Source organism: Thermobia domestica, chromosome 7, assembly GCF_964235325.1.
Source record: "Thermobia domestica chromosome 7, izTheDome1.hap1.1, whole genome shotgun sequence".
In the NCBI taxonomy this organism is placed as follows: Eukaryota; Metazoa; Arthropoda; class Insecta; order Zygentoma; family Lepismatidae; genus Thermobia; species Thermobia domestica.
Window position 1 is genome coordinate 76,532,471 of NC_137460.1, and position 27,364 is coordinate 76,559,834.

Sequence of the window (27,364 nt, forward strand, 5' to 3'; positions counted from 1 at the left end):
TCTGAAGTTACTAAGAAACATATGTATGGAGAGGGATCCAATGTTCTTGTCTATATACGCAATATACAATTTAGGGCCGCGGTGACTCAGAGATAGAGCGTTCACCTCTGGTGCTTGGGGTCCCGGGTTCGATCCCAGCCCCCGCCAAGTGAACTTTGTGGTGGACAGACACCGCGTGCATGGGTTTCCTCGGGGTTCTTTCGTTTCCTCCCACTTTCTTCGTTCCACCATTTCATTCATTATTCATCATCACCGTCTCCTTTAGCCTACCGGCATAACCGTGGGACGTAAAACTAAAGATTCAATTTGCAATATACATTTTAATAGACACATACATACCTTTACCAGAGATACAGGCATTCATCCGTTTACGATTTTAGGATTGTATAACCCACTGTTACCTGAATCTTATGTCTTCTTTGGACCTCTATGTATAAAGTAAAATCTGAGAAAATAAGATAAAAATTATCTGTAATTGAAGATACTATTCTAGGACGGGAAGCGAGTTAACGTTTTTTGAGTTTCGTTAGTTAATATTGTATTCGAGTTGCATCGGATTATATCCATAGTTTAATGAAAAATTGATCGCATCACTCCATGGTGACAAACAGTATATGGAAATTCTCAGCAGAAAAGAGAAATGATGTGCACATTTTTAAATAAGTCTTATCAAAATTGTCACAGAGAGACTAATTTCCTATAGGTAATAAGCTATTAAGGTCGAATTTAACTGTGCTTGGAATCTTACAGAAATAGCTTTCAAAAGACTAAAAACTAAGTACTTCTTAAAAACTTTCTTCGCACTCCAGGTACTTAAGGTTTTTATTAGGTTATTTCATAGGAATCAAGAAAATTCAAAGAAACGTGTAAATACGAACTAAAGTAGTGCATTCCAATAATTTGTTTAAAATATTTACTGTGTACAATCATAAAAAGGAACATCCTTATCCCTTGTAAAACTATTTGTTTTAATTCTAGATAGGATTGTATAAAAAAAACAAGGCGTGTAATTTTCCTTTTTAAAATTCTTTTTATAAGCGTATGAGTAGCAACGCGAGTGGGGAAGTTGCCAAAAAACAAGGATTGTCCACAGTAAATGGGGATTCATTCGTGTGGAATATCGTTTTGTTTGTATGGCCAGGATTTTTACTTTGTTCTTAATATAAAAGTCCTTGTAGAGCATGACATCAGGTTCAGTTTCCGGAATGACGAATAGTTTTCATGGATGTGCACTTTATGTATTATGTATAAACGCTGTTTCTCCAGATTCATTGACTTTTGTCATCGAGAAGTAAATATTGACACTTCCTTCAATTGTAAAGCAGTTATTTCTCAATGGAATCATACAAAGCAAACCGTCTTTCGTTGGTGCAAATTGTTGTCTAAATCCGATACGCTTACTTTTCTTGAAAAACGAAACGAACCATTAGTAAAGGACTTTTCAGTGATGATGTGCAGATAATTTCCTCAGTTTCGGGTGAAAAAGATGTATTGAGCGCGAAAAATATGAACGTGTTCTTGCTGGAAATGCGGACCTCCGAAAAGTAGAAGATATTTCACCGACTCTTAGAAGAGAAAACAGTGTTTCAAGCGGCATTGATTCCAGTCACTGTAGGTTTTTTTTTCAAATATGCACTAATAATATCAGTGGAACTAGAAAGATTATTTTTTGTTTTGAAGAATGTGCTGACTGATAGACGACAATGTGTAACTATAAATAAGTTGAAAAGATATCTTGTAGTTATGTGCAACCAGTAACAATTATTGTTTCGTAGATGACTGCTAGTGTTAGTGTATACTCGCAAGTAATGCAAGAACTGCGATAAAGTGTTTGAATAGACTGGAAACTGTAATTACCTATCGAGACTATTAATAACTCTCCGACTTTCCGTATTTTCGCTTTTAAATCACGGACTTGGTTTAATATCACGCCGGAGGCAGCCACGAAGATGACAGATGATCATGGTGCTCAGATAAATTTGTTACCAGATAAGATAGATTTGAAGAAAGAAAGAAAGAAAAAAAAAGGGGGGGGCGCTGGCTTGCGTTAGAAACTATCAAATGAGTTTACCTAAGTTTGTTAAAGCTTATGTGGTAAGGTTATGCATCAGAATTGTAGTAGATGTGAGTGTAGATGGACTTATTAGAAGAGTCCACAAACATAAAATGAAATTGGATGCAGAGAGTGAGGACGTGGATAAAGTAAAAGATAAACAGAAAAAGGATATGCGCAATCCTAGGGTGAAGTGATTAAGGGACCAGACTGAAGGTTAAAAAGTGGATATCACAATGGTATGCTAAGAAAAGAGATTGTCTATTCGAGAACAAGGAAGAATTGTACCTGGCGGGGAACAATACTGGAGATTAATTGAAGGAAATGGTTCGGGAAGAAGGTCACAAATGGTTAGAAAACTACCGGATAGATAAAGCTATGAACGTCAGTCTGTTTCTTTTTTTTTTCTTTTCTTGAGGAAAGACGATGTTAGTGAACAGGGTAGGCTGGTTTAAACCAGCTGTTAAAAAAAAAAAAAAAAAAAAAAAGTTGGTTTAAACCAAGAAAGGAAAAATGTTGGTAAAATCTTGATGAACACATATTTGTGGCTTATCACTTTTCACTCCCGTATATTATTCGTATTATATTCAGACCTAAATTCCCCATTCATTAATCAAAGAGATTATACTATACTACAAAAGCAAGTTTTTTTTTTATAAGTTTATGAATCTTTATAGTTTATTATTATTGTTATGCAATTGCAATCAAAGAAAAATTCTAAATATCGTTTCGTTATAAAATGTTTAGTATTGATAAAATACATCGAAATGCCGTACTTTTTTTGGGGGGAAGGGGTCATATGTAATTCTGTATAATGGTTTCACTTGTGTAACTGTCTATTTTTTGTCTTCCTAAAATGACTTTCGACAATTGTATTAACAAGTATTTAAAGATCAGTTCAACGTATTTTTTATCAGGAGTCCTTCGTGAGTGAGTCGCAGACGTCTCGCATTTGTGGCCAATTAGTCCCGGTTTCGAGTTCAAATGAAGGAGAATTTCTCTCGAATGTAAACCGAGAAGCGGTTTGGATTTCGCTTTAAACTTATGTGATCCCTTCTAGTATAACCCGGTTGTTGCATAATAATTCCAAGGCGAAACAAACTTATTTCTGTCCATATGTGATATAAATAGATAGAGCAAATTATTTAAACAAAACAAAAAAAAAAAAAAAAGCTTAAAAAAGGTGTAGTTTTTCAATAAAAACCATGGTTTTTACCAACCCTGTTAGTGAATAAAGTATAACTAGCAGAAATAGTTCCGGGTGTGTGCACATGCTCTCATGTCTAAGAAGAAAAGATGGAAGTTTACATACTGTGTATTGTAGTTGTAAGGTGATAGACATTTTAGTAATGTTAAGGCGATTAAGTAATAAATAGATTTGCTTTGGCGTAGGAGACCCGGGTTCGATTCCCGGCTGGAGCTCATGTGATTCGAATCCCACATTAAACTGTAGGTCCATGTCTTATATAGCCTCACTGCTGAACGGGACGCTAAACTCTAAATAAATAAATAATAAGATTTGGTGATGCAAAATCAGTTGTGGTTTGTAGCGTAACTGGTAATTTGATGCCGAGTACTGCTCCAGCACATACCTCAATATTTCGTTAACATCCCTATACTGTGGCATAAATCATCCTGTGGGAAAAATCCAGAACGGGTAGTTTACTCTCAGGGGTGAATTCTTTTCGGACGATTTTCAGAGAAACGTCATACGTCGTGATTTTGTTCATATTTCATGAATAAATTTCACTAATAACCTGGGAATATGACGTAACTCGTTTCTTCTGAAAGCACCCACAATGGCGTGGCGTGAAAATTTGGAAGTGAGTTTTTGTCGGACGGTTTTCTCAAAAACGACAGCCAGTTTTATTCGTATTTCATAAATAAATATTTTATTAATAATCTGACAATATGGCTAACTCTTTCGTCTTAAAAAAATACATGGGGTATAATTTACCATTGGGGTGAGTTGTTTTCAGACGATTTTTTCAAAAATAACTCAGGCGATTTTGTTCATATTTCAAAATAACCCTATATCAGCTTCGTGAAAAATTCCGCAATGGGTAATTTACTCTTGGTGCTTTTTTTTTTTGTCCTTCAATACGACTCTTCCAATTTTTTCGATATTTCAGAAACTATTATTTCATTCAATAATCCTAAGAAATTGCATGTCATTTCTCATGAAAAAATCTAGAAGTTTTTTTTTTTTTTTCATTTATGATGAATTTTCTTCAGACGATATTTTCTGAAACGCGTTCAAAGTTTATTCATATTTCAGAAATAAATGTTCCAGTAATAACTACAGCATAACGTGATTTAAGAAATTAGAGCAAGAAAGTTCAGTGCGATGACCTGTACATTTTATTCGTTAGTTTTGTTCTTATCTTAATTTCGTAGTGGCTAGTACTTATGAAGAGTTATTGCATTCTGTATATAAATTTTAAAAAAATCCTTCTTTCCCTATATCGTTAATTAGTGTGTAACATTATTGTATTTTTCAGTGACGAGAGCAAGCCTCGGTTGTATCTCCAGCGACCTCCAAGAAGAAGAACGACACGTGATATCATTTGCTCTATGCCATGTGACATAATAAGCTATATTGTTGCTCATACCTTCGGTATAAGGCTCATATATCCTGGATCAGTGTCAGTTCTTCAATATGCTATGCGTAAGTTTTCAATAATAATAATAATAATAATAATAATAATAATAATAATAATAATAATAATAATAATAGTACCAATTTATTTCTATTAATAATAATAAACATTGTTGTTCTTTTTTTTCTTTTTTCTTTTTTAACATCCCCTCTGAACCATACTGCTAATTACGGCCATAATTCAGTACCGTATTGATAGAATCCCCTAAAGAGCAAGGCTTCACGAGGTCTCTTTCAATTTACTGTGTAGGGTTTCTCTAAGTATTTTATTTCACCATATATAAATGAAGATGATCTCATTTGCGACCGGATCACAGAAAAACGAATGAACCGTTTGAAGTGAAATTTTTTGAAGGCAGTGACCACTGTGGTCGAGCCGGAGTTTCATAACATTGCTTTCATTAAACAGGGGTAGGGAAGGGAATTTAAAATGGATGCCGAATATATTGTATCTCAGAAGCTTCTCTTAGGAAGATGAAACTTGGTATGTAAATTACTTATTGAAAAAAATTGGACGTGTCCATATGTCTGTTTCTAAAGAAGGAAAAAAAGAAGGATTTCTATTATATTATATTTTTTTATTTTATTATTATTATTATTATTATTATTATTATTATTATTATTATTACTATTATTATTATTATTATTATTATTATTATTATTATTATTATTATTATTATTATTATTATTATTATTATTATTATTTGCTTTGTATTCATAAAACGGCAAAAGTAAGGAAACTCTTAAATTCATTTAAAATGAATTTCTAAACGTTACAGTGGGTCGAACTGGGATATTTAGTATTGGATTTAAAGTATTGTGTAAAATTTCAAATTTCTAGGTTTAGGGGTTTCGGAGACAATGTTAGCCAGTGGGTTAACTTTTTATGGATATCAGTTTTCATTATTATAATTCTCATGTTCTAAGGTGTTGTCAATCAGAACTACCGATCTGTTCTTGTTCATCAGTTATCGTGAGATTACCAAAGTCAAGTAGTGCGACGTCAGACCAGTATTTGGATGATGAGCGTTATGAGGACGATTGGAGAGCTACCCGAAGAAAAGAGGGCGAACTCCTTTTAAGAAAACGGAAAAAAAGACTATGGCACTAGTAATGTGCTGACCATGCATCCCCACTTTCGATGAGGTTGATTGATTGGGGGTATACTTCCTATTTGGCTTGAGCCCCTTTAGAGTGTGCCAGGGAATTCTTTCTTTTTGTTCCTTTTTCCGTTGTGTTTTGCGCAGTATGACAAGATACGTACACTCATGTCCAAAATGATTGTCGCATATCTATAACTGTCTTCTTGTAAGAATATAATTTGATAATGACTTTGCAGGGTACTTTTAATACTGGTACTATGTCTATAATCGGGAAATGTATATTTATGTTAAATTTCATAGGAAAAGGTTATAAATACGAAAATTAAAATGAGTAAAACAAAATGTTGCTAAATGGATAAGAAAGTTTAATTTTCGTTTTGTTGTTCTTATTTACTGCTCTTTTGACATGAAATTTGCAACATACATGTCTTTGCCAATTATACACATACTAACATTATAAGAAATACCGGGCGAGTTCGTTATCAAATTATATTCCTACAACAACTTATTTATAGACGTGCGACAATAATTTTGGACATGAAAGTACATACGATTTTCATGATTGTTCGTTGTTAGTATTCAGGAACATAATTTGTTGTTCATTCGCATTGTTTTTAAAGCAATTGAATGTCGTTGTATACTATATAATTCCAGGAAAAAATATGAAACATGTTACTGTAAATGTGACCTCGCTTTTAATGAGTTAATTTTGTATTTCAGAGGCATATTTCATTCAAGGACGGAAGAAACTGGTTGAAGAAAATCATGGTGAAAGGTTCAAAATTCGTACACGAGATGGAAATGACATTGATACTGTTTTTGTTGACAGGCGTAACAAGTAAGTAACAACAACAAAAAGAACTTTCTTTTAGTTTTTACTCCATTCCTTTACAAACCTTTCTAGTTCGAGTTTAATTATTTGATGAAAGACTAATCGTAATCGTAAACTGAAAATAAAATCGTGCTAAGTGCCAAAAATAGAAAAATTCGGTTTAATGTCAAGATGTAGCCTATGTACCTAACACTGCTCAGTGAACAACTTGCTCTCTAGTATTGACTGTGGAAGTAGTTCAAATAATCGCTAGAAAATACGCGTGGCTATATGTCCCACCAGTTCTGAAGTAAAATCTGGGCTTTTTACTTCACATTTTCATTTTGACACTTATCTCGGATTTTATAGTGTGTCTACAATTATATTTTTACTCCGTAGTCATTTTTTTCCCCTTTAAATCTCATCATCATCCTCAGAAATTCCTGTACTCGATATGGCTGTGGGTAAGGTCTGACCCAAACTTGTACAACAAATTAAATTAAGTTATTATCGCAGGACATAAGTAAATTCTTGCACAAGTACAAGTGTAAAATATATCATCTTTCTGAAAATTGCCTTGTTCAGAGCAGTAAAGAGAACAGGTTATTTCTTTTACATGTAGTTTTATTTTATCCTTTAATGCACTAAAAGTAAGCTCTAATGCTTAGCTTCCAACGTATCCTTTTGTCTGTTTAATATTTAGTGAGTTTAGAAGTTTCACACTAATTTTTTTATTTAGTTTTCTTTCCTTTTGAAAGGTTGGTTTATATGTAGTTTTAATTTCCGTATTCTGCAATGATTTTTTTTTTTTTTTAAAAAAAAGAAGAAATAATAATAAGTGTTCAAATATTACTTTCCAGGACAGAAAATGGCGAAATACTTATAGTTTGCTGCGAGGGAAATGCAGGATTTTATGAAGTCGGAATAATGGTTACGCCTATAGCAGCTGGATTTTCTGTTGTGGGATGGAATCATCCTGGATTCGGAGGAAGCACAGTAGGTGGTAATTCTATGTTAACAGATTTACAGCTATCCATTTTATTATTTTTTTAATAATCTTTCCGTAATTGTATTTAATGAAGAAAATAGATGTAAAATAGTGTTACCAATGCAACGGGAAAGTAAGTCTCAGCGTACAATCAATGACTTTTTCTTTGTTTGTTTGTTCAGGAAAACATCTCTTAATACAAAAGTTATAAGTGTTGTCCCATGAAGTGTTACAATTGTTTTAATATTCAAATATTTCTTTGATCAAACTCAGCACCGTCGTGAGTAGTACAATGAGTGAGTGTTATAGTATGATTTGTTATAATAATGATTCTCAGCACTTTTTTTTTTTTTTTTGAAAATACGATGCCAAGAATAAATGACGGGAATACATGCAAACTCACAGGATTTTCTAGTAGGATACGACGTACGAGTGATTACAGTTTTTTAGCGGTTTGTGAGCTTCAGGTAACACCTTCGATTCAGGTTTTTCAATAGTTCAACTAAAGGGAGGTTTACTCAGCACTTAGATAATGGAAGATTTAAAAGCAGATGGAAAACATGTCGATTAATTTTGCTACGTCCTGTCAACTCAAAGGATGGAATATAAACAGATGACTGCGTTCGAATGGCGTCGCACGGTCAGTTTACAGAATGCGGCTTCTTGGATCGTAAATTTGATGAGCTTATAGGGTATGCCGTGTGGAAGCAATAGAATGAAGAATACCACACTCAGCGGCGAAGATTAGTGGAATGCACATTATGACAAGGCTGCGACGCACCCATATCCTCCTCAGACCTGAGGATGACCAAAGTTTTTTTTGAATACATGACACAGTTGGCTAGCTATGTTCAGTTTGGTGCAAATATGGAGAAAAAAGAAAATTTTCCATCATTAAACTCTAATTGGCTGAAAACTGGTTGGTCGCTGAAAATATCATCCATTTAAATTGAAAACATATATTCGTTGAACTATGATATTTATTCTTTTAGAAAACAAAACAATATTATTATGGCTTAAGGAAAAATGATATCTAATTATGAATAAAGGCTCTTATAAAGTTAACTAACTAAATTTATATGAAGGCCAAAGCATACAAAATTTTGGAAACAAAGTTGAAAAATGTCCATCAGAAAGAGTACATGGAATTTTACCCTCTTTCCCGGTCACAAAGCAGGATTCATCGTATTCAGTTTTTGTTATTAGCCTTGAGTATGAAAATAAAAGAAGCAATTCCTTGGACCAACACACAAATACACTTTGCACTTGCAGTGGCGATATCTACTTCTTCCTTTACAATCTAGCATTGGACAGCGTGTATTCGAGTTGCTCATATTCACAATCCATGGCAAATGAACACCAGATTTGCGGAAATCCATAGATGGGCTAAACTTTTCTTTTCTTTTCTTTTTTTTCTCTCTCGTTTACTTGAAATCCATCATCATCCACTTCTTCATATTCTTCACTGCCTTCCCGAACTGCTGCAGATGAGGCAGTGCAACACACAAACTCTCCCACTTCAAATCGAAAATCAACACATTCTAAAATATCCTTCTTGAGATAACCTAAAGCTTTTTTGTCCTCACGATATTGGATCCAAGCATTTGTAAGTGCTAGATCTATCAGATAATGAAAAAGTCTGATAGTCCATTTCTTGGTACGATGCAGCATTGGGTAGAATGAGACCATTCGGTCATGTAAATCAACTCCCTCCATATTGTCATTGTACTTTGAAATACAGTCAGGGTGATTGATTTGAATAAACTTGTTGTCTTTTTTGCTCCATCTTTTACAGAATGACATTGGCTCAGTCCCTTGCATGGTACTTACTAACAAAACTCCCTTGTTATCAAACCACTTCACTACCGCCATTTGATTATCACTTCGGACACTCATATCACATGCACCTCGTCCTTTTTTTCCCTTCTTTTTCTTGATCACTTGCCATATGTGCAGAGGCTGGAACACGACTTTTCATGATTGTGCCAGTTGCTGTTAGTCCTCTTTGGTTTAGTTCCTCCAGAAGTTGAATGGAAATAAAGTAACGATCGAAATATAACTTGTGTCCCTTATCAAGCACATTTACCAGGTCGAGAACCACTGCTGTACGTACCGGAAAGTTTTGCAAGTTTTCTGAAGTGCTGCCTTTGCCTTGGTAAATTTCGAAATTGAGAATCAAATCACTTGGAGCTGCCAACACAAACATTTTCAAGCCTTCAGGGTGAGGTTTGCCTGGTACTCTCTGTTTCAGACGGGTTTGTCTAGTGAAAGGGGCCATCTGTTCATCTACACATAAAGGTTCAGGACGTGGTAGCTGATAAGCACTTCTCCCTAATAATTGAGAGCATTGGCTTCATTTTCCAGACTCTATCTGCCTTCTTGTTTTCTTCGGGTATATTGGCATCATACACAAGTTTAAGTTGGGTTCATAACTGGAAAATCTGTCTCTTTGCAGTGTATTCTTAATAATATCAATCCCATATTTTGTACTGACCCCGTGTGTCTGTATCTTTTAAACAGAACTTATATATTAACTTCATCTTCCACACTTTTGTTTATACTGTGCGATATCTATTTAAAAATTGTCTTTGTGTATGTCTATTTTAGGAATTATATATCATCTGCAGTCTTTCTCAGATTCCAATCCAACTACCACCAAATTTTATGCTAAAGATAGGAATTCGTCTGATACATGGTAACAAGTTCTCGTGCTAAAATAATAAATCCACAGGTATGTTCACTCAAATCCGAGATGTTTAAGAACTTTTGAGCGGTAGTGTATTTGGGATGTGGTTCATCGACATTGTGCCTGTCACAGTACTCCAGTAGACAAGTGTTGATGTTTTGTGCGCTCACATACAGCAGTTTGGCGGGTCATTCCTCAGAAACATACTCAATGCCTATTGATAAATAGAGGGAATAACCATATTAAAGCAGCAATTCCTTTATAAGTCTGAATTCAGTTATACGCAGAGAGTAGAAAAAAAAATACACAACTGGGTCGGAAATTTTATATCGTATCCAACGCCTATTTGATAGGATACCACGACGTATAGAAGCTCTGATTGCAACATGTAGAGACTTCAGGCCATAGTGATTTATGAAGATTACAGGTATTGTACAGTTATGAAATTATAATTTCTTTACAGTCGTGTAACGAATCTGTAGTATAAATTTCATTCAAGTCACACGTGTCTTTCTTAATGTTGCAGTTATCACAAGCAGCAAAGTATAAAATGAATATCTCGTAATGATTTTCATTTTTGGTATGCCATACAATTCCAAGTAAAATCTAAAATGAAGATCAAGTAACAATGAACTTTTTACAGTAAGGCCGATGGTACTTTTGGGGAATGTGTTTGAAGGCTATTGCAGTCTGACTTCGGTTTTCTGAGTAGCCTACTTGTGTTTCGATTAATGGCGTAAATGATACTAAAAGTATTGATAATATTCTGAAAGGGGAATCGATCGTGTAGCTATGCTCGAAGAGATTTTATGAATCTAAATACTATTCCGCTTGTAGAGAAACAAAGTAAAGAGTGAAAAGTTATGCAGAAAAGAAATAATTCACATTAAAAAAGAAAAGAAAAAATAATAATGATGTAAACACACGTCGTGTAATATCTTGGAAATTTGTTGTCCATCATCTTGGAAGTAGCGCTTAAAATTTGGTGAATTAATTTTAGGAACGCTAATACAGTATTACAATGTACGTCTTTTGCTTGAAATTGTAGGGTGCTCCTTATCCTGATCAAGAGACGAATGCTGTTGATGCTGTAATGCAGTTTGCTATACATAGTCTCAGATTTCAACCTGAGAACATCGTTGTATTTGGGTGGAGCATTGGAGGGTATCCGGCAACATGGACTGCAATGAACTACCCGGACATAAAAGGAGTAGTAAGTATCTCGAGGATGTATACTATGTTTTTGTCTATAGTGTTTTTTTAATCTGCATTAAGGTGATTTCTTTTTATTATTACTTAGTTAAGATGGATCTCGCAGAAAGAGAAATACAAAGTAGAAACTAAGAATAGAAATCAACAGGGAGTTTTTGTGAATGCACCATTGAACCCGCGAGTTCCATAGGCCATTGAGTTAGTTAAATTATTATTTATTCCAGATGATTATAATAATTCAGCAAACGTTGAGGACATACTGGTATTCTAATGTGAAAAGCTATATATTTTATTTTACTCGGAAATCTTCAGCGTCGTGGAGAAGATAAGAACAAAAAATGTATAGACCAATATTTCGGGCGGAAAATAATAATAAAATATAGTTTAAATCTTGACGGTTAACCGGGTCTGCTTATTGAATGCAGTCGAGGGATAGTACAAGCAGGAAACGATTAACTATGCAAAAAAACTGCGTGCCACATATTTATGAGGGTAGGCGCAACGTAGTGCAAACTAGATAGGGAATTCAGTCAAGTTCTAATTGTGACAGTTTTCTCTGTGCTTCCTTTCAACCAAACAAGTGGGATGCGCGTAAAATGAAGTTCTACACTATAAAAGATCCTGTTTGGAAAAAGGTTTTTTTAGTTTGCGTTTAGCAATTTCTGTTCTACCAGTTACCAAAAAGTTCAGTGAGGAAGAAATATAAAATTGAAAAGACATATTCCGGGTATATGAAAAGTCCAGGGAGGGGCACGGTAGCTTAGTGGTAGAGCGATTACCTCTGGTGCGTGTGGTCCCTGGTCCGGTCCCCATCCAAGTAAGTTTGTGGTAGACAACATTGTGTCCGTGGGTTTTCTCGGGGTACTCTCGTTTCCTTTCACATTCTCATTCTACTAATTCTTCCATCATTCATTTATCTTAGTCATCCGTCTCTCTTAGCCTAAAGGGCATAATCGTGAAACGTTAAACTGGAAAAAGTCTGAGGCCGTAGACCTACTCCTTATGAGTAAAGATACGAAGATATACAGGGTTAGCATAATGATTCATTTGTTTTGAAAAGGCTATATTTTCAAAAGTATTACACATACACCATGAAAGATATATGAAAAGAATCGGGTATGGCAGTGTGGCAATACGAGGTTAGTACCTGTCGAAAATGGAGGAAAAGCAAGAAAAGTTTTTGTGTTGCCAGGATATGCCTGATGTTCGTCTGTTCCAGCTATGCAACGCGCTTTCAGAAGATGGTATGGAAAAGAACTGCCATGTAAACAAAGCATTTTGCGATGCTATCGGCAATTCAAGGACACTGGTTGCTTGTGTAAAAGCAAAGAACCTGGTCTTCCAAATCTTCTGATTTAACGCCCTGCGACTTCTTCCTGTGGGGGTACGTTAAGAACCGTGTCTAGCTACTGCAATCGTTAGTTAAGCTCAAAGAACGCATCAGTGCTGCAATGCAGACAATTGACAGGACTATGCTACAAAATGTATGGAACGAGCTCGAGTATCGTCGTGTCACCAAAGGGGCACATATTGAACATTTGTGGAGGGTGTATAAACTTGACGAGTTTGTGGTTCTTTTCATATATCTTTCATGTGTGTATGTGTAATACTTTTGAATATATAGTCTTTTCAAAATAAATGAATTATTTATACTAGCCCTGTACAAAGAGAATAAATTTGTTGGAAATAGGTGGTTTTCAATCTAAAATAGTGGAATTATTCCAATCGCACCAGTCGTTTGGACTCCACACTGGTAAGGCGCCCTATGTTAAATGGAAAAGCAACATTTCCAGTTCTAGAGGCTGTTCAAACTGAAGGTAAGGGCACGCTGAAATGACACAAGGAACTCTCACATTATTATATAAGAAGAACGTAGAACAGCTTAAATCTGTTCCTCAACAACGCTTTATTGTTGATGTGGTCATGGCCCAAGGAAAGAATCTGCTGAACTGCAACGTTGCTTTTTCATTGAATAGGGCGTCTTACCAGTGTGGAGCCCAAAGAGCTGATGCGATTGAAGAAAACTTCCACTATTTTAGATTGAAACACTCTTTCCAGCAACTTTCTTCTCCCTCCATTTTCTCAATCTTTACCCATAACAGTGTTTGTTTATGGCCTCGGGATTTTGATACACCAGGTATATATTTAAATAAGAGGTTTGGAAAATAACGTTTCTGTGTTGCCTTAAAAAATAAAACAAAAGATAGTAACTTGTAATACTACAATTTAGAGGAACACGTTTCTGTGTTGCTTTAAAAAATAATAAAACAAAAGACAGTAACTTGTAACTTACTACAATTTAGAGGAACATACAAGCATAAGTATAATATACAGGACACAAGTAGCAAGGTAATATAAGCACAACGCACAAAAAGATAGTCAGCCCGTAGAATGTACGTAATACCGGATGACACCCAACTTGAGCCTGAATAACCTCGTGGAGTCTGTTCGGCAGTGATCCCAAGATATGTTGCAGGTATGGTAAATGAATTTGAGTCCACTCGCTCGTCAGCATATCTGTATATCTTTCTCTGTTCCAAATAGTTCCTCAGGTTTTGAATTGGTTTTAAATGTGGTGATTAACAGGCCATACGAGTTGCGATAGGGTGCCTGTATAGCATGTATATACGCTTTACTCCTGTGAACATGGTCCTTGTCATCATAAAAAATAGAGTATCCTGGTCACTGATAATTTCTAAATAATTGTGGTGGTTCATGTTGACATTTACCTGTATGAGTAGGGCTAAATCATGGTACGAGAAACACTTTCACACTGTCGCAAAACCTCTTTCAGCTTGAAGAACGCCCTTCAGATACTTCATTGGGCTTTCGGTATAATTAACACCTTACATCCTTGAAGTACAGAAAACCATGCAATTCGTCGAACCACACTACTACACGTTTCAATTCACAACACTCCAGTTAGTGGTTTCAGTTCGTGAGCCCGAACGTGTAGCTTTATGCGTCCAAATAAGAAGTGACTTCTATCGTGTTACTCAACTACAAGTGTCCGTTGCACGACACTCCTTTCTCGTTGTTTCTTCAGGAATTGGTTGGAATGGGCCTGTATTTACGGACTAGCAGTTTCTTTCTACTTTGTTTGAAAACATTTTTCCTTGACCAGGTGTATAATTCGTCGTCAGTCTCTCTAAGTTAGTTTTTTTTTTACTACCATAGTTCTGACGCCGCTTTGTATTCACACGGATGTAGACCACATTGTAGAATCGTTGGATAATTCGCTTTGATACACTAACAAATCCGGAAACCTTCTTTACTGTATGCCTGTGTACAGTCCAACACAGTAGCCTCTATTCATAATTTTGTCACTTCTTTGGTCGATTCAGCTGATAAGCTGTTTCAATGCAACTGACAGGCATACTCGCCCCAGTTAACCAATAATTATACATCAAGGGTGTTAGGTCATTTATTGTTACTGGCGAAACGCCATCTACAACGCCATGCTTTTAATCTTAGCGTTTTATGCGTTGTTTTATAATATTTTTCGTATTTTATCTTTCCTTACTTCAGTTCTGGTCCTGAAACACAGTTTCTCGAAACCACATGTAAATTTGTGAGTGAGAGGGAAACATGGTAAGTTCCTTATGCATCTTTGTAAATTCCTGCTTGATATTTCATTGCTTAAGGAAGTTGAAGACGAAAATATTATTGTTAAAATCTTTCTATAGTATATAATATTTAGCTAACTGAAATACAGTATTCGCGTTATTACAGAGCTTTCACTATTATGTATTCTATTTATGAAAGATACAAATCGTGTAGAATGTGTGTAGAACTTACACGAAACGAAACTTACACCATTGCATATATATATACCATAAAACACCAGAGCAGTACGTTACAAATTACAACTAACAGACTATTTAGAAGTGGTTTTTACTGTTGCATTAGTGTTGTTACTTATAAAAAGTAACAGTAAACTTGTAAGTTTTGTGAAATGGACTACAGCTTCAAGAAGTGCAATCATAAATTGGTAGTAACGATGAATGGTAAAGTATTGTGGGGTAGAACTTGCGTATAAATATGTCTCTCTTCTTTTGCAGGTTCTTGATGCTACTTTTGATGATATATTGCCATTGGCCATCCCAAGGATGCCGAAATCATGGGAACCTCTTGTGAAAAGTACCATCAAGAATTATTTCAATTTGAATAATTACGAACAGCTAACCAAGTATCCTGGACCAGTATTGTTGATAAGGAGAACAGAAGATGAAATTATTAGCACTGAGTAAGTATGATTTTTTTTATTGTACACCTTGTTTCAAAAAGAATGACATGATTTTGGACGGTAATAATTACGGAACATGGGACGTACCGAACAAGGAAATGAGTGTTGTTTGAACGAACGTGGCCTAGGGTTTCAGAAAATCGCCGTTAGACGCCAGTCAACGTGTCTTCTCAGTTTGCAGTCAGTTAGAAGTAAGATGGCATCCGCTCAACAGAAGGCGTTTTGTGTGCTGTAGTTTGCAGAGACTGAGTCAGTGATTTCGGCGCAGCGTGCTTTTCGTCTGCGTTTTGGCATTGATTTTCCTGCACCCAAAAATTTCTGCAATGCTCTGCTATAGGACATGAAAAACGATAATTTTTTCCACGGTTAATTTTCAGTGATACAGCAACATTTCATGTTAATGGTAAAGTAAACCGACATAACGTGCACATATAGGGACACCAGAACCCTCATGACATTATTGAGCACGAAAGAGACTCACCTAAAGTGAACGTTTTTTCTGCCCTTTCTCGTGAAAAGATGAAATTTAGCTATTGTCTAGATGTTTTGCGTACTGCTGCTAGTGGACACATAGAGCATTTGTAATAGCATAGCTAAAACTTCAAGATTTTGTGAGTATTTTGTAGTATGTTTTTATCAATATATATGGACTTTTAAAATTAGGTCATTCTTTTTGAAACACCCTGTATTAAAAAAGATAGTTTATTATACTAATTTAGTGTTTAATATTGTATTTCAATGTATCTAGTGTATGCGTTTGTAAGTCTGATGAAAGTATCTTAATTGTTTTCTGAGCTATATACGTCTATTACAATGGGATGCTGATGGAAGGGGATGGAAAAATAGAGAATCAAGCAGTCGTATAGTCGAAGTCGTCTTACAGGGCGTCTGTCGGTCACGAAAGTCACGAAAAAGTCACGAAATCAGAAAACGATCATAAAAGTCACGAAATAGTCACGAAATTTAGCTTTTGGGTCACGATTTTTTTAACTGCAAATGTAAGTACAGATTGAAAAATTTTGTTGTATAAAACATCAGAATTCAACACCAAAAATGTCTATGGTCGGCTTTAGACGCTACCAAATCGCAAGCAAAGTACGTTTGTATCGTATGGTTGAAAATTCGGCCTACTTCGCACCCAAATTCGCTCTTGAAAATGTTCGGAAATTTTATGATTTGGTAAAGAAAAGGTCACGAAAAAGTCACGAAGTTTCATTGTTGAATTTTAGTAGACACCCTGCCTTATCATGTGATGGAAGAAAATTTAAGTCAGGTTTGGAAAAGAATTGCTGGAGAAATAGTTACACGAGTATTAGTTTACACAATTTCGGCGACATCTATTCAAGTGAACGAGACTGTACGATAGCTTGACAATCTTTAACTTTCTTCAAACCACTACTAAATACTATTAAGTTTCTACCTTTATTTTTTCTATTTGAGAGCAATCTATCCAGACCGAAATGCTTCAAAACACATTTTATTTGTTCATTTTGTGAGGGTCAATTGTCGTCTCGTCTTTGTTTCTTAGAGCTCCCTCGTGGTTAAGCGGTTACCATATGCGTCTTTGGCGTGGGAGGGTTCGGTTCTGGGTGGGAGCTCCTGTGGTTTGGATCCCACGTTAAACTGTAAGTCCACATCCCATATAGCCTCACTTCTGAAAGGGATGTTAAACCCAAAATCAAATCAAATTGCTTTTTTTGAGCTAAGTCCTATTATTATGCATCAAGGCTAAGGGAGACGGTAAAGATGAAGTATATGTTTTGGTAGAATTAATAAAAAGTGGAAGGGAACGGGAGAACCCGATGAAAACCCACGCACACGATGTTTGCCCATTTCAAAGCTCAATTGGTGAGAACTGGGATCGAACCAAGGACCCCACGCACCATAGATGAACGTTGTACTACTGGACCATCGATTATCATTTTAATGCATACAAAATTGTACCTAGTTATTCTGAACTGTAAATGTTATCCCTAGAAATACAATGGGGAGGTCAATTTTGCCCCGTTTTGAAGATTTTCAAATTTTTGTAGGAGAAAATGTTTCGTAAGAGCTCTTGCGTTTTACATTGATCGTTTGAATATAGTGTTCACTTTTGATAGTTCTATATTATGATATCATCTATTTTATTCTTATATAAAAAAAATAAATCATTTGCTGCGGGCATATTTGACCTCCCCGTTTTTGGTACTTGGTGTTACGCATCATTGTTTTTGCTGATTTTTTTTTTTACTGCAAAACTGCATTGCCTTATTAAAAAAAAAAGTGTTACTTGTGCTTCTTATTTAATCACCGATGCTTACTGGAGTGTGATAAATTTTATTCTAAAAATGGACATAAATACACACACGTACACCGCCAAGACAAAACCAAAGTTCAGATGGTAACATAACACATGCCTGTGCTTTAATAATGTAAACAATATCATATCATATGCGAACATTTATGATAAATATAAAGTAGAAGTGCTCCAGGATCTCTGTTATTAACAACTATAATGTAACAACTATTTGAAAAAAGCGCAGACAACCCCCCCCCCCTCCTTGGTACTAGATGTGGCGGATATTAGCTTGGTAACTCTAGGGTTAAGCGCTAAAATACAAAATTTTTCGTGTGCTCTTCCGTATGCATCTTTTAATGACTGAAAGTTGAATAACGTGGAAATTGATAAATGAGGAAAGGAACTGTAAAGAAAACTGTTCTGAGTAATATTTGCTGCTATTGTATACATGCGTAAAGTTATGGAAACAATTTTTGTCGGTAATGGATTATTCTGGTACAGAGAAGCAGAATCTGCCGATGGAAAGTTCTTGGCGTGTCGTGAAAGGAGTCAATTTACAATGAGGCGGGGACAAAAAGCTTAAAGAAGACAAATTACTAATGAAAGTGAATGTTCGTGATTTTTTTTTTTTGTGCTCTGCCAGTAGAAATCGAACCCGGGACCACGTGCACCAAAAACACACGTGCTAGCTACAGAACTAGCGGGAAGGGTACAGCTAACTCATACGTGAACAGTGAGTTTCTGAAAATTTGACATCGAGGCAGTTCATACGTAAGTGATAGAGATTAGTTTTAAAATATTGGTTTTCGCGCAATTTTTAAAATGATGAAACGTTACTATAAATTTTAGTCAAGAAACGTCGTAGAAATCGAGAGGAAACAGTTTGAATGGCCGACACTTTTCTGTTATGAATTACTAGCTCTTTGTTATTTCTGTTGTTAAAAATTGTTCTCTTGGTATGTTAACGCGCCGAGAGTGTACTGTTATAAACAGATTTTTCTAATTCAGAATGTGGAAGAAGAACTGCCGAGCTGTAATAGTATCCACTGCGCGATCTCGCACCATTGCTTCTAATATCTCGCTTGAAGGTCTTATCGCAGATATCACAAAGTGAACTACATATCTTTAATATTGAGCTTACTGCTCAGTTCAGACCACATGGATTGTCCATAGCCACTGTTGTGCTTGGATCTAGTGTCTACAGCAAGTGAAGCGGCGAGGTGATCCGGAGTCCCAGGTTCGATGCAGCTCAGTTGCATTTCTACACTGATTTTCACTGAAATTATATCAGAGAAGTTTCATCCATCTTCCCACACACTATCGACTTCAATAGTTACTGGTGTTCTTATACAGTATATATATATGGGTGATTCCACGAAAAAGGGAAATTTTCACTTGGAAAATTTTTGTTCCGTTGATGGTCGCCTATTTCGATAAAAATATCACATGCACTTACTACTACTAAGTACATGTTAATTAGGTGTTCAGCAGAGCTGAATCGTTATTGATGTAGTAAATAAAAAATAATAAACTTTTCAGCACCCACGGAGTTGAGACCATAGGTCACGGAGTTGAGATTAGTTAACACGAAGTTGAAAATTGCTGTGGAGTTGAGAAACGTGATACATCTGGGTGATAAGTTTTGGTTTATAAGTGATTAAGCTTATAATTTACATAAAAATTGAAATAAATTTCCAATAATTTTTGTAAGTTAGAATTATTTTCCTTATGTTGTGTAAAATTCTAACAAACTAGATGACACGTAATTTGTTATGCAAAAATACTCCAGAAAATACTGCAAACATATGAAAATATATACAATGAAGGTTCCAAAATTGAGTATATTATATATATATATATATATATATATATATATATATATATATATATATATATGAATATGTGACGTAAATAAGAAAAAGAAAAAGAAATACACATACACTTATCGAATATTGAAAAATTATTGCGCTTTCAGTATGTTGACTATCATATGGAGAGGACAAACTTTTCACATAAGTTTACGAAACAGACGAAGTAGTCACTAAACCTGTCCATTGTCTACTTTATTTGTTTTCTGAGCTTATGTAAACCGTCTGTCTTCTCTGTGTGATCAAGTCAACACGTCGAAAGTGCAATACTTTTTCAACATTTGGTAAGTGTGTTTGTATATTTGGTATATATACAAGGTGTTTCAAAACAATACACACATCGTTTGGGAGCTGATTCCTGGCACCAAGATAAGATGAAAAGTATAGACAACTGGGTGCACAAATGCTTCCTTTCGAGTTATAGGCTGCCGAAAACATGAAAAAAAAAAAAAAAAAAAAAAATGAACTTTAAAGGTCCATAACTCCAAAACTATGAGACCTGCCGTAGTCGGGTCACGACTTCACTTAGGAACTAATATGTGCACTATCCAAAAATATGTTTCAGAATCCTGAGGTAATCACGAAGCAATTTTTATAGAGGGAGTTTGGCTACGGGCGTATAATCTGAAGTACTCACCAACTACTTCTATAAAAGTTGTTGTGGAAGTACCGCAAGATTCTGAAACATGGATATTTGGATAGCGCACATACTAATTCCTAAGTGAAGTCTGACCCGACTACGGTGGGTCCCATAGTTTTATGCTATGGACCTTTAAAGTTCATTTTTTTTATGTTTTGGCGAAAGGAAGCATTTGTGCACCCAGATTGGTCTATACTTTTTATCTTATCTTGGTGTTAGGAATCACCTCCCAAACGTTGTCGGTATTGTTTTGAAACGCCCTGTATAATGCACACTAAATGACAGTGTAAGGCACTCATCATTTCTGTTTTCTTTGGATAATTCGATGTTCTTTGTTAAGTAGCCCTCATTTTCCACTCCAATGAAGGAAATGTCTTAAGGAAACAGGGAAGGGCTGTTCTAGTCTACACAGAATGACAACTTCCAACGCTTTTTAAACGTCAGGTTTAGTAGGCCAGGAGAAATCCCTCCCGATCCGCGTCATAAAATTGACTGTCCGTACATTGCCCTCAGACTCTTCGACAATCCCTGAAAAGAAAACAATTAGCTGATCATAAGATTGAGACGTCAATAGGTTAAAAACAGATACCATCCATCTTGACTTGACTGAAGTTTTACCTCCGGCTGCCTAACAGCTCCAAATCTGAACTTCCGCAAAACACTCCTTAAATGGGCTAGAACCCACCAGCCGGCCTTTGAGTGTGAATGACACGTGGTCAGCGTGTCGGCTCCTACGACCGTTGCGATGGTCTGCGCGATCAGGTTTCAGTACATCTCTACTCAAATGAGTTTTTCAATTGCCTCAATGTGCAAAGTAAACACCATTAATTTTTCCCTTTTTCGTGGAATCACCCATATATATATATAAATAACCGACCTCAATGAGAATAGACTACGTTAGTGTAGTGGTTAGCGCACCAATACTGTAAGCTTGGAGTCTCAGATTTTATTCCGGGTTCAATCCTATACTTTTCCACTCTTTGTAAGTTTTATTTTAACACTAGGCTTTCCAGTGCTCCTATATTTCCTATTTTTCCTATATATTTGCGTCTCTTCCTATAAACTCTTACATTTCCTACTTTTTAACGAAACCTCCTATATTTTTGTGGCGTTGCTACTTCCACTTGTAAAAATAACGTAAAGAAATAAGTTTTGGGTGGTTGGAGGGCCTTTCGTCTTCACAGTAGGGTGGTTGAATGGAGACTCCTTGTGTTTCGTTCTCTCCTGCCCATTGTCTAAAGATAATTACACCAAACAATATACAGTTAGCGCAAAAAGTATTCACACCCCTACAAAATGGAACAAAAAATAAACTATTTTCGTCATATTAATTAAAGTTCTATGGAGTAGTGATTTTAAAGACTTATGAATAATTTATTTAGGTGTATCAATATTTTTTGCACTAACTGTAGGCAAACAATTGTAGAATGTTACACATAATCAGATCTTACCTTAAAAGAGCCAGCTGCAGAATGATTACATTTTACATTATATTTAGTGATGAAATTATTCACATCTTGGAGACCTATACGTACAAACACTGATTTTATGATGCAGATCCTTTTTACACTTTCCTTATAGTCGTTGCTTAGTACTGGTGAGCTACGTACGATAACTAATGAACTCGTATAAAATTTTGCAACGAGATAATTACCCATTTAGTTATATTTAGAGTAGAATGTATGTTCATATAACAATTGATGTGATTTCCATTTTTTTTTTTTATTTCTACCTATTGGATAATTAAAATGTTCCTTTTTCACAGCTTCGCGAAACCTCCTATATTTTTTCGCCGCCGTGATTTCCTATATTTTTTCATTAGCATTGGACAGCCTGTAACACTTTTTTCTTCTCCTTTCCTTGATTCAAGTAAACTACTTTCGTAATAGACAGTATTTTCATATGGATATTTGCAGGGAATTGAACTTGACAACCAACAGAGGAAATCACTTACTAGTGAAGCTGTTGAGATACAGATACCCAAAGATTATGGAGGAGGAAGTTCTAGTGGTGCTGAATGAGATGTTATCTCTTGATAATAGCCAACTAAGTAAGTACTTTATTTTATATTTGTTTATATAGAATGCATGTTACATCAAGTAGTTTGAGGAAGTCATTGTACCATTCATATGAGCTAGTCTTCATTTAACTGCGAACTGTTCGCAATAGCATAACACCAGTAGTGAGATTCATAGTGAATCAACACCATATTTTATCCTTGTGTGAATTATTTGATCATTTATTCATTTGAATTCTTCATTACCTTCATTAGACTAGCAGAAGTGTAGAATGAAACATAATTATTCTTTCATATTTATTTGAGAAATACAGCCGCTGTAGCATAATTGGTAAGTCGTAGGATACGAGTTTTCCAGCGTAGAAGTAGGATACATTCGGAACTCACGTTCAAAGTAAATACGTTTTAATTTGAAAGATACATAAATAAAATTGGTGATATATTGTTATATATTCTTCGAGATAATCGAATATCTATATAGTCAAAGGTCTAAGTTCATAGATAGTCAATTATAATGTCAAATTAAGTGATCTTGACCATATGTTATTTGAAATCTACGATAAATCGTTAGAAAGGATGTTTCATTTGCTTTCAGATGGAATTATCTTGTATATTCAAAATAATCATCTCATTCGATTTCAAAAGCCACGTATTAATTTCATGTACTTAAGAGATTAAGAGTAACAATATAAAGGATGGAGTCTCATTGAATGGGGAGGATAGTTTGAAGCTGAGTTACTTAAATTGGAATGTTGTAGTACAAAAAGATGCGAAATAATTCTAAGAATTGATTACGTTAATAATATTCCTTTTTTGATTTAAGTTTAACGGCGTGTTAACTAGTGTTCTAATTTTTATGCTAATCAATTGGAAGACTCATTCTCCCAAAGATTATTCTACAATTATAATTACGTGGGCGCATGGGGGGATATTCAAAATTAACAAAAATTTGGCTACTTACCAATGAAGCCTCCCTTGAAAAATTTAAAGATTTTGACGTTTCGGAACTCTCAGCTGGTTCCTTCCTCAGTTGCAAGGTAAAAACGATTAAAACGGAAAGGAGATAAAAAGAGTAAAACCAGGAATACATACAACAATATAAAAGTAACATACAAAAAAGATCCTGAGATGACCAGAGCAGAGTGAAAAAAGAATGAACTGAATCAAAAAGAACGCGGTGTCTATGTTAGGCCAAAGTATGCATCAAAGGTAAGTACCCAAGTTCGATCAATGTCACCAGTGTCAAGGTTCAATGCAGGTTTGTATTTATGAATAAAGAACGATTCTTTAATTTCCCGTTGCTTTTTTTTTATTTATTTTATTTTGCTGAACCTATTACCCTAACCTGCTTTATATTATGTGAATGTTGTTTTAGATGAAGCGCCAAACCCGACATGCCTTCTTCTTGTGACTTTTTTGATTGTCTAACATGTTCCTTCACATGCGTGTTAATATTACGTTTAGTTTGGCCAATGTATGAGGAATCACATTCACAATGGACGCGGTAAATACGTGTCTTATTTATTGGATCGACAAAATAGCTTTTAAATCCAGTGAGATGTATTTGTACACTTTTGGGGGGAATACTTGAAGCAGATATGTTATGCTTTGCAAGAATACATTGAATTTTTGTTGAAAGTTGTGGAAAATAAGGAATTCCAATCCAAGTTTTTGCTTCTTTGGAAGTTACCGTTTTGGGGACTTGCAGCCAGGGTGCGAAATCCTGGGGGGGGGGAGGGGATTTCCTCCCACCAAAAATTTTATGCTTGCATTTCCCTCCCACCAAAATCTGTAGGGGGGAGACACCTTAATATCAAAATATAAGTATAATGAAAATTTTCAAACAATTTTAAAAGCAAGCCAGCTCAATATATATATATATATATATATATATGTTGTAACGATATGAAGACCTTTATCCTCTGCCGTAGACTTGGAGTTATCCAAAAGAAAATAAAAGTTCATTAGCTCTCTTCATGTACAATGTTTATCCGATGCCGACGACCGGTCGGAGGAGAGTCGATGAGGATGGTTGAGGTTAACAGTTTTCTTATTAACACATTTCTTTTTCCTTGTTTTTTCTACAGTTGTTTCCTTGAGATGAACAAACAGTTGCAAAATTACTAATATAGTATAGGGGGCACGGTGGCTCAGTGGCAGTGCGCTCACATCCAGTGCGAGACATTGATATGCAGTTTTTCACATGTTCCAAATCGTGAAATATTGTAGAAAGCTATTATATATTTAGTATAAGTATCAAATGATGTTGTTGTTTCATGTTGCAGTTTAAGATTTCTAGCTTCATTTTTGCTTTAATTCTGCGTCCTTTCTACAGAGCTAATTAAGAGTAATTTTTTGTTTTTATTGTTAGGATGTACTGTTCATATTTATTATTAAGATATATTGGTCAATCTGTGTTTCAAAATAGACTAAAACGTTTATCAAATTTTTTGACCTTTGCGTCTATTATAGAACTTTTTTCTTTGTTTAACCAGTTACTATTTATACAGTACTTACTATTCTATTACTATAATGTTTAATCGGAGTTCAAGGGCGACATTTTCGCTTGCTGTGTCACATTGTTCTGGTTTTGCTGTAAAACTGGTTACTGTATTTGAGTTATAATATCCCCCATCTTCGTTTTGAAATTATCTGCTCAACTCCCGTTTCATGTTCTCTCGGAATCATGTTTTAATTGACATTGATTAAAAGGCACAGTGGACACAGGCCACAATAATAGACTTTATTCCCAATAAATAGGGTTGTAGTGCCAAATTTATCTGTGCTGGAGCGCTTGCTTACAGAAAAGAGAACAAGAAATTAGACCCTAATTTAAGCATAGACCCAAAACTGAAAGCACATTATGAATGTTTATTTTAATATTATATAGTGAAACAGTACATAATAGAAACAACCGTACCATAGCACGATGCTTTCCTTATTCTGTACTGGAGCGTCTCTCCTCTCTCAAAACATGTGCCAATAACTAGCATATTCATAATAGATTCATTAAAAATTATTACAGAACGATTTATATTTCAGTGTGTGATTTATATTTTATAACAATGCAGTGTATTATTGGTTTGGACTGATTTGTGTTTAGTGTCCCTCTCCAGCACCCAAGCTAAATGGGACAGCACCTAATGTTTGAAGTGGTTTCAGAATTACTACTCAATTTACATTCGAGATCTTTGAGTTTTACGTCCCTTGGTTATGCCGGCTATACTAAAGGAGATTATGAGAAATGAATCAAGTGGTGGAATGAAGTGGGAGGAAACGAGAGAACCCCGAGGAAACCCACGCACACTGTGTTTATCTACCACAAAGTTTACTTGGCGGGAGCTGGTATCGAACCCGGGACTCCACGCAACAGAGGTGAACGCTGTACCAGTGAGCCACCGTGGCCCCTCAATTTACATTCGAGACAGGAAGTGTGAGAGAGAAAAAACGAAATCAAAATAAAATATGTGAATATTTACTGCCTGTTTTGTGTATAAATAAGTCGTGAAACTGCGGGTTGATGTCTTATATAACCTCGGTGCTGAAAAGGACGTAACTCCAACCAACCAACTAAAAGGGATTCGCGAGCACCTTTTTAGTTGTGTTATAAATCACTGGAAAGGAAATGTTAGTTTGCCACTTTCTGCCACCAAGGCTATATTAAACGTGGACCTCCATTTTAAGGCAAATTAAAACCATCGTAATATACACATTTCATGTCTACGAATAAATAAATACTTAGCGAAGAAACGGGAATTTCATAATTAATAATTATAAAAATATACTCTGAAACTACAGCTTAGGGAGATCTATGACTAGCCAGGTGAAGCGTATCAACTTCGTAGGTCTAATGCTTGGTTAGCACATTGGTTCTCAGGCGCCATTATTTCTGACTTCTAGATCTCATACCGCTATTTTTGTGAATGCAGTCCTCCATATAATGGTAAACACAAGCGGACTGTGCTCCCGCAGGAGTCTAACCCTGGACCATACACATCGAAATGTATCTTAAATCAGTAGATAAGTGTACCAATTTAGGTTAAATGAATAAATAACATTATTAAATTATTTTAAATAACAATGACGACTAGCTTGAACATATTATTATTATTATTATTATTATTATTATTATTATTATTATTATTATTATTATTATTATTATTATTATTATTATTATTATTAATAATAATAATAATAATAATAATAATAATAATAATAATAATTGAATATTTCAACTTTTTGGATGCCCCACTTCATTTGTGAAGCACTGTGAGGCATTAATGTGGATCACTGAACTCCTTCCCCCCTATCATTTTCAAACGATTTCGCACCCTGCTTGCAGCAATCTACGTGTTTGATTAAACCATTTTTGTAAAATACACAACTTACAACCGTTTTCTTGTCCAATGGTTTAATCAAACACGTAGATCGCTGCAAGTCCCCAAAACGGTAACTTCCAAAGAAGCAAAAACTTGGATTGGAATTCCTTATTTTCCACAACTTTCAACAAAAATTCAATGTATTCTTGCAAAGCATAACATATCTGCTTCAAGTATTCCCCCCAAAAGTGTACAAATACATCTCACTGGATTTAAAAGCTATTTTGTCGATCCAATAAATAAGGCACGTATTTACCGCGTCCATTGTGAATGTGATTCCTCATACATTGGCCAAACTAAACGTAATATTAACACGCATGTGAAGGAACATGTTAGACAATCAAAAAAGTCACAAGAAGAAGGCATGTCGGGTTTGGCGCTTCATCTAAAACAACATTCACATAATATAAAGCAGGTTAGG

At 35.3% G+C, this 27,364-nt stretch overlaps 1 protein-coding gene across 3 annotated transcripts in view; it reads left to right on the forward strand.

Moving 5' to 3' along the window:
- LOC145690207 (phosphatidylserine lipase ABHD16A) overlaps positions 1-27,364 on the forward strand; it is a 162,309-nt gene that overhangs the window by 52,557 nt on the left and 82,388 nt on the right. For all 3 annotated transcript variants that reach the window (XM_081764877.1, XM_081764876.1, XM_081764875.1), the window contains exons 5-10: positions 4,555-4,721; positions 6,536-6,653; positions 7,487-7,622; positions 11,349-11,513; positions 15,574-15,758; positions 22,464-22,597. In XM_081764877.1, coding sequence (XP_081621003.1) covers positions 4,555-4,721; positions 6,536-6,653; positions 7,487-7,622; positions 11,349-11,513; positions 15,574-15,758; positions 22,464-22,597 — 905 coding nt within the window. The remainder of the gene's footprint in view (positions 1-4,554; positions 4,722-6,535; positions 6,654-7,486; positions 7,623-11,348; positions 11,514-15,573; positions 15,759-22,463; positions 22,598-27,364) is intronic.